The sequence below is a fragment of the Aplysia californica genome, unplaced genomic scaffold (assembly GCF_000002075.1).
Source record: "Aplysia californica isolate F4 #8 unplaced genomic scaffold, AplCal3.0 scaffold00542, whole genome shotgun sequence".
Lineage (NCBI taxonomy): Eukaryota > Metazoa > Mollusca > Gastropoda > Aplysiida > Aplysiidae > Aplysia > Aplysia californica.
Window position 1 is genome coordinate 509,984 of NW_004797812.1, and position 14,755 is coordinate 524,738.

Genomic DNA, 14,755 nt, shown 5'->3' on the forward strand with positions numbered 1-14,755 from the left:
CAGATACTGCATGAGGATTATCAGGGTTGTCTTGAGAAAAGCAATTGGACCGTCATATGATATTTTGGGTTGAGATAGAAGTCTTGATATTTGTTATGTACTTCTTTTTCTATTCTCAGTTTCTGAGTGCAGAGATAAAGATCATTGGGATATGTACATGCCTGTCCCGGCAAGAGATTTTTCACTTTGTGTTCGTCCCTTTATACCTGCCAAATGATATTATTATGACATAAAAGTGAAATGTATGTTTATTTTGTCCATCACCACAATAGTAGTAGATGGTTAGCTTTTTCTTTTTTGTTCTTGAAATTGTATTGCCATGTAAAATCAAATCAATATGAGTTTCTGTTGTTTTTCATTTCAAAAGTTTATTTCAAGTTCCTTGACAGCCTTTGCCAGATTTTGGTAGTGACCCCACCATCCATATCATTTTTACCCTGAACACACTCTTGTTGTCTTTCAACTTTTGGAAAGCATGGAGAACGGACCCAGGCTATCTCAAGAGTAACAGAGAGGATAAAATAAAGGTGAGAGAAGATTGTCTTACTGCTCTGTTTAGGTATGTGGCTTGACTTAACATTTCCTGAGTATCTAGTAGTGCTGTGCAATTTTGAGGAAACAAAAAATCATCGAAGCTTTGAAGCGTGAGCTCACTGTTCATGGCATTCGAATACCACCGTCAAATGTTTTTTTTCTTATATATAATAAACATAAACCTGGACCTAATTTCTACATTCGCTAGCTATTCACAGCGCAGTCGAATCGTATTTTCTTATATGTGATAAGCCTAGATCTAACTTACGCAATTCGAAGCCCTGTCGAATCGTTTTTTCTTATATGTGATAAGCCCAGATCTAACTTACACAATTCAAAACGCCGCCGAATTGTTTTTTCTTATAGTGTGATATTCCAGATCTGACTTCCGCTGTTCAACGCCAGCCACTGAACGCGCGTGTGTTGTTGTCGCATGCGCACAGACACTGCAACGGGTTGACATCTCGTCACCGTGCATAGCACTTCAAATTTCGAGTAGGGTTAGGGGAGCTCATTGCGACAGCTAACTTCATGGAAAAATAACTTTCGCTGCGCTTCAAGAATCATGTGCCCTTGCTTGAGCTGTCCATAGTGTGACGAGTGAATATTGTATAGTGAGAGATATTCTCTAAAGGGTTCTTTTATAACTCTTGTAGGCTCCTCTTATCACTCTGTCTCGTAACTATCAAATAAAGAGTATTTCTGTATGATAAATATTTATTTATCTTAATGATGTTAGATATAATGTGCTCCAACTTTTCTACGTTTTAGAAAAATGAGAGGAAAATCGATTATATGTTTAAAAAAAAGAGTCACACGGCTTTCAAATGACTCTGCCACGCTTCGAATAGCTGTGAATAGTGCAAAAATCATGAATGTCGAATAGTAAAGTCGAATGGGCACAGCTCTAGTGTCTAGTGAGGAGGGATATGGTATGTTCCAAGACCTCCTCCTCCCTCACCCCCCTTTTCAGTCCATGTGTTCAGTTGACATTTTGCTAGCTATGAAAATTTGGTCTAAAAATTGAGGACTGCGAACTGCAAGGATGTGATCTCTCCCAGTCCCAGTTCAACAAATTATTATGGTGATCTGTTCTTTGAATGAAGCAGATTTCTCGTTGTCTTCATAATTCTGATGTCTTTCTTTCATGTTCAAGAATTTGCTGTGACAATGTGCATTGCAGAAAGCTTGTATTGCTCATAATTTCAAGTTTATATGTAAATTGTAAGCTTCGTTCAGTGCTTTGAAAGTGAACAACTGATGCATGGCAAAAGTTGTTTTTCATAACTCTGAAGTGTTTCGATTTTTTTTAAAAATTGCCTTTGAGTGATTTCTGGCATAGTTTGGAAAATTCTGGACATTAAGACTTCAAGAAAGCTGTGAAATGTTCATGTTAGAAATTTAATAAAATAACTGGGGTTTGTTTTGTTTTTTCACTTTCTTCAGACAATTTTGGAGTTGGCGGAAACACAGACTTTGAAGTTCGAACAGTTCTGCAGCACATGTTTAATTCGAAGACCGCTCCGGTCTAAACATTGCAATGTCTGCAATCGGTGTGTTGCTAAATTTGACCACCACTGTCCATGGGTGGGTAACTGTATCGGTAAGTGTGACATCTCAACAGCTTGCACAGGATCTACAAGTTGGAATTGGGCTAGATGTGTTCGTGTAGCACGTGAATGTAAATATTTTCTGCCTTTTTGATATGCAACGGGTGTTAATTTCTGCTAGACAGATAATAAAACATGACTATGAAGCATTCTAGTAACCATGATGGCATTGGGAATATGACCTTTATCTTATACCTTATATGATAAGGGGAATAGTATAGATACTAAACCCAAAATAAGTGTTCAAATTTTGTGAGAAGTTAAAGTTGATGGCATCCATTTGATAAGGGGTAAGAAGATAAATGTAATGCTGTTCCACCAATAGAGAGCGCTCTATTCCTCTGCCAGTGTGGCCCCCTTCTCATGTGCCTTAACTTCTCTGGTGTAGAGGTGGCATCTTTTCTCTGTGCTTGTTAATTCTTCTGTCAAGCCCCATCTTTGCCCTAGTGTGAACTGAAAGTCCTGTCCAGCAGAAAATGATTGGGGGCTCTCGTTATTTAGAGGTTACGATGTTCGCCTCTCTTTCAATATGTCCCGAGTTTGAAACCTTACAGCGATGGGAAATTTTCTTCTCTTAAATTTTCTTCTTTCTCCTCCTTTCCTGTAGTCTCACCATGTTTTGTCGTCTGCTTTCATCTTCACTTTCTGCACCCATACCCCTTCCCTCTTTGCCCCCTCCTCTGTGCTTCTGACTCTGTCTGCAGCCTTTCTACTGCTACTCCTTGTTACTGTTGTCTTTCAGTCGCACCCCTGATCTTAGGGTAAGTAAAATCTAACTCGTAGCCTTCTCTGATAAGGCCAAAAAATCTTGCAAGTCTTGTGTGCAAGTTGCACATGTTAAAGATCCCTTGGTGGTCCAAAATCGATAAGAGTAGGCTTCGGCTGCCACCCAGGCTAAATTCAAAATTAATTTCTACCGAACTAAAATTGTTTAATGTGTCCTGCGCTCTCGTATGACTTTATACAGTTGTCAGTACCATAAATCACCTCTCTCTTGCCCTTTTTAACTCCCAGTGGAGCATAGGCCATCAACAAGATTTGTCCAGGGAAACTTGTCCTGTGCATCCTTTTCTAGCTGTTTCCATGAGTCCGCCTTTTCCTTTTCCGCATGTACCGCTCACCTCCATGTCGTCTTTGGTCTTCCTTTCTTACATTTTTCTTGTTGATTCCATGTCAAAGCCTGTCTGATGATGCTTGTCGGGGGTCACCTCAGGGTGTGCCCAATCCATTTCCATTTCTTCATTTTTATATCTTCCTTTACTGGCCTTTGGCATGTTCTTTCCCACAGTTGAGCATTTGTGACTTGATTGTACCACTTGATCCCCACTATGCTTCTTAGGCATCCATTTATGAAGCTCTGCAGTTTCTTTGCTGTGGATCCTTTGAGCCTCCATGTCTCTGAACCATACAGTAGAACAGCGTAAAACATCTACCAAAACAAATAAAGAAAATATTTCTTTGGAACTGCACAGTGTGAGGCATATCTCTTAATGTTGCAATTATTTCTATTCAGCCTTTTGTGTAGTACAGAAATTAGAATTGAAAAAATGACAGTGGGTGTTACGAAGATTTTACAGCTTGTATTTAAAATGTTAATTAAGTATGAACTTTACTTTTAGTTAATTATGATATCAATTTAATCAATTTAATGAAAACTTATGATTGTTTTTAGTGTTTAATTTAGTTTTCTTATTAGCTTTTGGACTTTCCACTCCCTTGATTTATTAAAGTAAGAAATTTATTGCATTGGTTTTGATGAGACATGTCTTCAGCTGCTGTTTTACGTGAAAGAAAAAGTCCTTTAAGGAATATAAATAATTCCTTTATGGTATTTAGTGTTTGTGTGTTGCTTTATTTTAGTTTCTAGGCATCTCTAAGTATGAGTCTCTCAATAATTTTTTGTTATCTCCAGGTGCGAACAACCACAAGTATTTCATGGGATACTTGTTTTTCCTCTCAGGAATGTTAATATTCTGCCTTTATGGATGCCATCTATGTAAGTGATGTGACATTCATACTGATTTACAGTGTGTTCAGGGTGTTGGTTGCTATGTGTTTTTAGTGTTTACGTAATAATTTCAATTTCTGTTTTCTGGAAAAAGAAAAGAAAAAGGGAAAAAACCAGTGCGTTCATCTTTTGGGGATTTTGATTGACACGAGATCAGGGTTTTGATATAAGAATGGTATTTTTCTGTTATAAATGGACTTGATTTAATTCACAAAGCTATATGTGGAGTAGGTAGCACCCGTAATCATGAGATTTCAGGTTCGGGGTTCAAGCCTCAGCTCAGTCTGACATTTTGTCATTGGTAAAGGCACTTTACCAAATTTTCTATTTGGCTCGGTCCTTTCGGAGATGGACGTTAAGCTCGGAGGTCCTGCCTCTTAAATAACCTACTAGTGTTGAAAGGGGCGTTAAACCTATACCATTTCACTATTTTTCACAAAGATTTATGTACATGTATACCGTCATCACTGTCACAAGGAAATTTAGCCACTTAAAATGTTTAACTCTACCCATAAAGCAGGGTCGGGCTGAAGTAGTTCTTTTACCACATGGCAAAACTCTGTTTTTTCTTTCTCTCTTTCTTATTCTCTCTGTATCACGAGCACACCCTCTTTCAAACAATACTCTCATAATCTGGACATTAAGCTTAGACAGACATCAGAAGTACATTTTTAAGAAGGCTATTAAGGGTTTATTGACAACAAAAATGATATGCTGGAAAAGCTTGCCGTAACACATTCATATGGAGAAGAGAAAAATCATTCTAGGCCAAAGACTAAGTTTGACCCATACCATAAGAATTGTATGGTTTTTTTAAGTGTTTTACATTTTGACAAGGTTTGATCTTCCCTTATAGATTGTGGAAGGGAGTTTCAAATAACTGAAAGGTAACAAGAAAACGTTCTCCTCCAAACTTCTTACAAATAATGCATATTTCCCTCCTCCCACCTTCCTATCTCCTTAGTTTGGTCTGTAAACTGCCCAATTGCCTTCTATGAAGATGGCATCACGGGCGTCCTTTACAAGCTGTTCAAGGCGTCTCCCTGGATTGCCTGGATTGGCCTAAATGCCTTGTTCCACATTGTGTGGGTGTCCTCTCTCTTTGTCTGCCAGATGTACCAGGTGAGTGCTTATAGTTCCTTGTAGTCCAGCCATTCCTTCTACCAGCTTTTTGTTAGTGGTGTTCTCTTTTATCCATTGATTAGGAAAAATTGCTTGACATATCTGAATCCTGTTTTTTTTATGAATATGAGATCCAACACAAAGAGGCAGAAGTGAATGAAAATAAAATTAATACCTTTTTTTTATATGTCTGAAGGCATTCAAGTGTATTATTTGTATAAGAAAAATATATCCTTTGAGTCTTCTTACCTTCTTAAAAGCTAGAAGTTAGCAAAAACAAAAGTCCTCTTCCTCTACAAACTTTTAAGAAGTATAGGATACTTCTCTGTTGAAGAAACTAGCTTTTAATGAAATTGAGATGAAGTCTGCTAGATATCATATTTTGAATCTTTTTATGTTTTTCTTGTATAATTTTTGCAGTTTGGATTGAAAAGATTCCTATTAGTTTGTGTTCAGTCACCACTAGTTCATAAGAGTTTGTTAATGAGATTGCACAAAGATAATGGGTTTCTGTCCTGTAAAAAATCAAAGGAGTATACATCTAGCAAATAATTTAAAAGAAATTGTCTAGTAGAATTATTCTGGTAGCCTATAACAAAAAAGCCAGCATGATGTGTGAAAAAGAAAGCAAATAATTGAGTGTAAGCCTCAGTAATGACTGACATGATTTGCAAACAGGCTATTAAAGACAAACTGTTTAAAATAATTGAAGACTGCTGGGGGGCTGATTCCATTTTTCTTTACCCTTCAATTTGTCTTTTTCTTCCCTGCAGATCTCATGGCTGGCCATGACTACCAACGAGCGCCTGAACCAGATGCGGTACTCCCACATGCAGAAGATGCCGGGCCCAGAGGAGGGATGTAAGAGAGACCAAGGGGGACACGGCCACAATCATGGGGGTCATGGACACTGCCATGGGGGGAAACCAACGCCCAAGGTTGTCTCACCATTTAAGTAAGTCCTTGTCACAGCATGATGGCAGTTTGGTTTTTGGGGCTTTTTTTTTTCCGCCTCACAGTATATGATTAGAGAGAAAAAAAATAATGAACGTGTCTCTCTTTACATCGTGGCGGATGCAGAGAGAGGAAAAAAAAAGTAATGCTGGTCGTTCTTGTTGCTTCAGAATGGAGAGAGAAAAATAATTATGCCAGCAGCTCTTTTTGTGTCATTGTGGGCACAGGGACGGAAAAAAAGATACTGTTGCAGACGAAGAATGAGAAAAGAAATATAAAGCTGGGAGTTCTTTTTTAATCATAGTGGACGCAGAGGACAAAAACTCATGCAGGTAGCACTTTTTACAGCATAGTCTGTGCTGAGAGAGAAAAATGATGATGGCGGTAGTTATTTTTGCATCATGGTGAATATAGAGAGCAATGAAAAGCCCGTCTGAGCTCAGTGTGATGCGTACCATCCTGGTTGCTGACCCCAACAACACATTTGCAAATTTGGATAATAGGAGGATTTCGGTCCACTGAAAATGGACGTCATTGGTGAGGCTGCAACAAGAAGATAACCCTGCAGTGGGAAAAAGACAAAAAACAAATGACATCATGTAGAGCTTTATCCGAGGCAGACATCTGCAATCATGGTTTGCTACTCATTTCTCTGCTAGGGTGCTTTTAAAACCATTTAATGTTGTCCTGGTCTTTCCCAATCACTCTTCTGTGAAAATTCTCTAAATAAGTCAATTGTTCTTGGTCTTCCATGCCTCTTTTGCCTTTTTTTTCCCAATGAGAAAAAGATGTAGTAAAAAACCCCATGAAATTGTTCTTTTTACAGCCGAGGAGTTGTGAAGAATGTGGTGGATGTGATGGGCTGGCGTTGCTGTGGGTTGTGCCGACCCCTTAAGGTGGACTGGACGACAAAATTCACCCTGGACTCGGACTCTGGGCCCAACTACCAAGCCTCCAACTTCCACGCTGGCCGGGAGAACTACCAGTTTGTTTGAACTGCTTTCCCGTGAACATTTTCTCTGTCTCTTTCCTTTTATTGTTTTGTGTCAACAGTGGGGTCCTTTTGTAATAGACTGGCAGAGAATTGAACCTTTCCTTTGACTCTGATCCGTTTTGTGGCTGCTTGCTTCCACAGAAGTTCCCCTGGGTCCAGCACCTATCAGTCACTCATCTAGTGAAAAAATTGCCTCAGTGTCAATTGCATTTTCAGAACCTCTGTAAGGCAAAGTGAATCAATCAAAAGGTAAATATACCAATGTGTATTCAATAGGAAATGCATTGGAAAGTGATATTGAACTGAAAATGGTCAAAGTATCAGGTTTCCAAAATTATTGAGGTGAATAACAGTGGCCAAAAACTACCGAATCAATTGACAGTGAAGGCTCAGACTGTGTGTGCCTGCAAGAGCAAATAAACAAGACGAACACATAGCAGAAGCATACATAATTTTGGAAAATGGTCTCTACAGTTGTTTGAGCTTGTGATGTTCTGAGCATGGACTGACTGGATTGCTCTTGTCATTGCATCTTTTTGTGGTGATTAGATTGTGATATTTTTACTTTTTGTGATCAAACAGGTGTAGAAAGACTAATGATTTTTGCTTACGTAAAGAAAATAGTTGTTTTATACCTAAGTCATCATGTTTCCAATTTGCTTTCAAACCCGGTTTAAACTCAAAGCAAAGTTAGGTACCTGTCGGTTTATTGTAAGCAGATTCCACTGTATTTCTGCAGCTCATGTATTTCTGTTGTTGTGAGCATAATGGTCTCCTCAACTACCTCTTTACTAAACTCTGCTTCTCCTGAGATGCCTGTTTATGCTGAAGAAATGTGCTGGGCGGGTATTTTCAGGATTTTTCTCTTTCTTTTTTTAGAATTGTCTGCAGTTCGCTGAAAAATTATTTATTCTCCTTGATTTTCCTTGAATTCTTCTTATCTTTGCTTTTGGTCGCGGCGCTTGAAGAATAGTAACAGGCGTGCTGTTGTTTTGCTGTTCCTCCGAGAATTTTGGGATGTCTTTTGTTATTTGTATTGATCAATAAGTCCTCTAAATGAGGGTCCACATTGTGCAGCTGGAAAAGAAACTCTTCATGTATAATTCATGTAAGCAGTTTATCAATCCAAAGAAACTCAGGAAAAAAAGGGGGAGGAGATAGAAGGTTCTGGCGTGGTGAGAAGACTGTTGGTGTTGTCAATGCATTGCCGCTTTCATCATGGGGATGGGGGTCGGATTACTTTGATGTTGTGTTCCTGTGACCTGCCGCCAAGGGATCAAGCTTGCTTCCAGTTTCTATCATGTTAATGTTGTAGCTTTGAAATTTGTGATTTCTTGGAGTATTCGAAGCAGTTTATCAATTTTTAAAGCTTCACTCTAGATTTCTAAATCGGATCTTTTTCTTTTGGTTACTGTGACGAGAAAAAATCCTACAAGATTGTCTTTATGGAATATGTAGTGTTTTTTTCTTTTTCAGTTTGTAACTTAAAGAGAAAACAGTTGTTTCCCTTTTTTTCTTGTTTTTTTTTTTTTAATAGTGCACTACTTGTGTAGTCCAAGCCTTCAAAAGCTCTGTAGTTTTTTCTGAGTAGCGTTGTCCCCGTGTAGGATGTCTTATAACTGAACTGCTCACTTAGTTTTCGTTATTACCAAGCACACAGGACAGTATTTCATGTGATTTATTTCCGCTTCTCCGTGTTTCTGCTAACTTGTTTTATTTCTTTGTGTTGAATCTGCTGAACGTTGTTTTTTGGTCAATTACCATTACGAGTTTGCTTTTTTTAATCTATGTACATGATTATTGCTAGGTTTTGAACTTGCATCTTGTTCTGCCGTACTGGATACTGGCTGAACAATCAGCTTACTCTTTGAATTTGCACACCTTGTTGGGTTTTTTTTTTTGGGGGGGGGGTGTTTTTAGACATGTGTAATCAGTATGTGCACTTAACATTTCTTTTGTTTCTCGTTTTACGAAATTGTATTTTTTTTTTTTTTTAAGAATATGTGATGTGAGAGACGGAGTTTGGGTGTAGCAGGGGGGGGGGGGGGGTGTCACATGTGGGAAAGGTGAATGTACCATTTCTTATGTTTTATCGCTTATACAGCACCAGCATAACAATTTTGTACTTCTCATTCATCAGTGGTTATCATGACATATAGTTTTTGACAATTCATTGCCTTCTGCAGCTCGTTCATTTTCATCAGCAGTTTCAGCTTTGTGATTCCATGTGTTCTAACATCCTTGTGGCATATAATAATTATTGTTGATGTGAAGTTCAGTTTCAAGGTATTCTGTTTGTTTTTAAATGATGAGTAAATAATAATGACAATAATAAATGACATTTATATAGCGCTCAACCCAGATTAAAGTACACAGGCTCTGAGCGCTTGCAGTACAATACAACAGTAACAAATAACATTTTGTTATCACTAAAAGTAAATCTCTCCAAATATTCATCTTATTAATTTAAAAACAGTATTGAGTATTGGCTATGCCTCTCTTTAATCAGAAAAAAAGGAAAAAAGTTGCAAATCTCTCTACCCTGAATGAATGATGAGCTAGTTTTCAAGTATACACGATCATTTATGCATGTTTTTGACTCCTAACAGTACAGCACCCTGCAGTAATTCTTGTAACTGTTGAGCTACATCTGTTTAAGTTTGGGGTAATTGGTCAGCGTGTTTTGCTCAACAAAATCTACATATTGAGCAGTGCTCTTCTTTAAAATATGTTGAATCAGCACTCCCACCTGACCATTATCAGGGACTTGAACTCCATACTACTGTTTTATGAGACAGCTGCAATGCTATCGAGTGATAAGAGTGTGTATATTGTACATAGTTTTATGCCCCCAACATTGAACTGTAGAAGTGCCTGTTGCTTTGTCCTGTTGTTATTGTAATAACCTAGCTTGCAAAGGGTCAATAGCATTCATAATTCTCTGTCATTTTAGGGTGGTGTCGGTGGTCTTATGGGGTGATGTTGGTAGTTAAATGGTTAGACTACCGGACTGGTAATCATGAGATTGCGGGGTCGGGAGTTCAAAACTCAACGTTGTGTCCTTGGAAAAGTAGGCACTTTACATGAATGTTCTCATTTGGTTTGGTCCTATAGAAGATGGACATTAAATTCGGAGGTCCCGTCTCTTGAATTATCTTAGTGTTGCAAGGGGAGTGAAACCAATTTTTTTTACTGCACTCAAATTTGTTGAAAAAATTGAAGTGAAATTTAGTGGGTTGGTGCTGTTGAGACTTTGAATTCACGCCTGCCAAACTTTGACTCATCTAGATTGATCTGAAAGCACATCTTGAGCTTTGAAAGGAAATGCTGTTACTGTGGAATTGATAAGCTTTGAAAGGAAATGCTGTTACTGTGGAATTGATAATTGAGTAAATTTTGCACTATTTGAAACTTTAGCCAAGTGTTTCCCAAACTTCTCCCCCACTCCCCCACTCTTTCAAATCCCACTGGAACTCCTCCTTTCCATCTAGGGTAATGGATGTACCAGGAGCCTTACACTTTAAAGAGGTGATACATCTTTGGCTTTCTCTCAATCCCAATTTTCTTCCCTCCTTCCCACCGGTGTTAGTAGTCTATAGTTTGGGGACTACTGGCTTGATCTAAGTCTAAGTATATTGTTGCTTTTGAAAGTTGTCCACTTCAGTCTAAATTTTGAGAATTCTTTATTTTTCACTCTCTCTCAAAGCTCAACCCAGGATGCCCCTTTCAACATCACCAAAATGCAGTTTAAATCAATGGTCAAGGCTAACAATTTTCTTGCTTTCAATAATTCCTGATAGGAATAACACAACAAAAACTATTTTTTTGTCTCAAGCGTAAAAAGTACCCAAAAGGACTTAAAGCAATTGCTTGCGACACAGACGGTATGAAAATGTTCAAAATTGTTCGTATGGTACTGAAGCGCCTTTACATGTGCAATGTCAGTTTTAAACCAAAGCAAACTCCTGTCCTTTCAAAAGTGGCCAATTCACAATGAATGATTGTAAATTTTTTTCCCCTTTCTTTTGTTTACTGATAATTTCTTTCTTTTGATGTGTATAATCACAGTTTTGTATCAAAAATAAATTATTAATGGTTTATGTTGTCCGGTTATTCTTTCATCTATCCTTTGCCATTTTAATCAAATTCCTTTTTTACATCTGGCATTGTATGTCTCATGTACAAAGACACAATTTGTCTTCAGGGCATTCCAGGACTCCCAACAATCACTAAATTCACAAGTGTTTGAAGTTCTTCTAAATAATACAAAAGTAGCTGTAATTCTTTGCTTTCTGTTGGTGACTGCTGTCATAACCTGCACAGTCCTTGTTTGAAATACGAAGGGCAGACAGCAAAGTGCTATGTCAAGTTCAACATGAAAATTGAGATGTAATGCTCTGTTTTAACAGATGTAATGCTCTTTCGTGTATTTTGTCATTGTGCTACAATAAAGACCTAAGTCAACCACCATAATTTGAAGTATGTTGGGGAAAAAAAAATCTGAATCTTTTCATTTCTTCCTGACTCACTCAGGTCATAATGATTTACTTTTTTTTTCCTTCTGGAAATTTGTTAATTCATTTACACCATTTTCTTTTTATGATGTGTTGATCAGCCATCTTATAAAGAATGCCATGTTGTTGAGTCTTTGATTTTGGTTCTAGATTGATTTAGGCCATTATTGTATTACTTTGCCGATGTATTGGTTTATCAATCTATAGAGTCCATTGATTGGGATTCTGGATGTACTCACATCATACTTGTTTCATCTTCTTTCTTGATTGTTAAGTGTTGTCTTCATATTGTTTTACTTATTCAAGTATATATATACATGTATTTTATCATGTTTTTCTCTGTGTTATAAAGTCCCACAAATATATGACACTGATAGATGTTGGCAAATTGGTTGTGAAAAATACCCATATAGCCCACGGTATTGTTTTCATCTGTCAACAGTTTATCTTTGAAGAGTGACATATCAGTGGCGCTGTTCAAGAAAGTGCAGTGCCAGGTGTTTGTATCTTAATGTTATGCAGGCCGGGTCTGACCTGGTAAGAGGAATGTAGCCAGCCTCTCAGTATCTTTTGTTTGTTTTCCTTGCTGAATGCAGTAGTATTTGTTTTTAGGAATTAACTCTAAACAATTTGGACAACTTTGTTTTATTGTTTTACTTTGTAAGCTGGAAAAACTATATACATTACTTATATTGGTGAAATGAAAGTTTACACCGGTTCTTGATCGATCAAACCTATTTGTTTACTTGCTTCTTTTATATTTATGCTAGTTAGAGTTTTGTACGCTTAGAGTGTTTTTACTTGCTTGTCCTAATGAATGGGCCTCAGAATGTCTTAGCCCCTGAGGCCCTTATTTTATAAGTAGCATCATTTGCAAAACCTAGATTCTGTGTGCCTGAGTGCTGTCCAAGTCCACCACTGGACTGCATGCTAAATTCTTCCAGAAGATGTGGATTTTCTGGTATATGAAGGTTTTTCTTTCATCACACGTTCTTCTGGTGCCACTTTTGTATTATTCTGCAACTCTATGCAATATTCATTTTCTTTATTGTCTGAGCTTACCTTTGTCTATCTTTTTTTATGGTTTTCTGTAGATGAAAATGAAATGCATTTCTTTTCTTATGTCTTGATAAAAAGAAATGTATTTTAAGAAACTTGGACTACAATGGGGTTTTTTTGAGTTCTTTGTTTTTGCTTTATGCATTCTGAAAATATTTTGACTCTTTTTGCAAAGTTCCCAGCTGCGTCCTGCCTTGACTTTGAAAGGGGCTGGCGTTTGGTTTTGTATTAATGAAGCTTTGGCCTATATTTACTCACTTTTGGCCACTTACAAGACCCCAGTTTTGTACAGTGATCGGAAAAATGTGCCAAAATACTGTATTGCTGATTGTGAAATTATACAGATACAGATTTGCCTTTTAATGCATGTGGAGTACTTCTGCATTTTTTGTTTGTTTAATTGTGTTCTTCGTTTGCCTTCTTAGTTATATTTTGTCCGATAATATAGTCTACAGTCTTGAAATTTCATCTCAAATCTTTGACTTTACCAAAAGTATTAGGGTTGAGTGTAGTTACACTTCAAACTCTTGATTAAGTGTTTTAATGGTCTAATCCTCTATGTTGTACAGGATAGCATGCAGCCTTGAACTGTCTACCACCTTATTGAACTCTTACTTTGCCAAAAGTTTTCAATTTGGATTGTCATCCTCATATTATTTTCCCCCCTCATTCTGATGCCTTTGTGACAAAGAAGTACAAGATGGTATCAGATAGTATCAAACGCTTGTTTTACTCTGTCCTTCAAAATAGACTACATGTTTGCGACAGATATCATGATCAGTTTTGTCCAGTGCATCATCATTTTTAAAGCTAACGAATGATCGTGAACATGAGCATTGTGCTCATAAGTTCAAAGCTGCAGGAAAAAGGTCTTTGGTCAGTGTTGTGAATCCCGCTTATTCTTTCTGGGATTCTATGATGGTTTAATATATTATGTTGTTCTGGGTTTAAAATAATGCATTTTCCCTTTTGAGTTTAGAATTAGCAAGTGACTGTTCTGCTGACCTTTAAATTAGATTCAAAAGTGAGGGAGGCTTTGTGGTTTTCAGAAAAATGAACCTGAGTTTGTGTGTCTGTGTGTACAAGTTTGTTGTTGTGATTATTTTGTATGGGGATGCCTTTGGCTGCTTTATGAATTGGACCAGTATTGTATTTCTGATGGAAGTTTATATATACTTTTTTTTCTAATACAATTTTTTTCTCTAAAGCTGGAAATTTGATACTATATCTGCTTTGTGTAGTTCAGCAGCATCTGCAATATGATATGAATCTCCCACATGATTGATTTTATCCAAAGCTGACACATTAGAAATACGTTTGTACTCCAATTCTATAGATAAAGGTTTTATCAAATGTATGACACAGTCTCAAGTTGAAAACTTTTTTCAGTAGTTGATACACATTCAGACTTGAAAAAAATAGAAATAAAAAAGAAAGTCACATTTATTGTTATTGGTAAGTTCTAGGGCAGCTTTTTGTGAGTTGGGGTAGAACTATGTTGGGTTTTTTTTTACAAATAAAAATTTTTCTCTGTCCCTGTCAGCCTTTCACTTCCAAGTGTGAGACTTTTTTAAAGGGATTGTGGTTTGAAGTTTTTAATAAAATGTGTATGGTATTGTATGACAAAGAATGAATCCCTTATGTATTACATGTATTATTATCGTGGTTTTGGTCCTCGGATGCCGTGTCACTCTGACTTAACCTAACCAAGACTATATGCTCATGTGTTATAGTACTTCTGTCTTATACTGGTGGGTAAAATGCTGAATATGTAAGATTAAGTGTTGGGATGTCATTTAGAATAAAAGCTTTGCCGGCAAAAATATATGTGAGGCAGCGTGGTTGAATCAGGCTCTCGTCAAAATAATCAAAGTGAAGAAACTTGTATTTTTCCGCAGGTCTGTGAATTTTTATCAAATTTTTGTTTTTTGGCTCAACACCTGTCATGCCCATTTAAGAA

General features: G+C 37.2%; 1 protein-coding gene across 1 annotated transcript in view; it reads left to right on the top strand.

Annotated features, from left to right (window-relative positions):
* LOC101854744 (palmitoyltransferase ZDHHC17) overlaps positions 1-9,746 on the top strand; it is a 32,076-nt gene extending 22,330 nt beyond the window's left edge. The window contains exons 10-15 of the mRNA XM_005106552.3: positions 400-527; positions 1,981-2,137; positions 4,057-4,140; positions 5,117-5,274; positions 6,048-6,229; positions 7,055-9,746. Coding sequence (XP_005106609.1) covers positions 400-527; positions 1,981-2,137; positions 4,057-4,140; positions 5,117-5,274; positions 6,048-6,229; positions 7,055-7,223 — 878 coding nt within the window. The 3' untranslated portion in view covers positions 7,224-9,746. The remainder of the gene's footprint in view (positions 1-399; positions 528-1,980; positions 2,138-4,056; positions 4,141-5,116; positions 5,275-6,047; positions 6,230-7,054) is intronic.
* Positions 9,747-14,755: the final 5,009 nt, after the last annotated feature.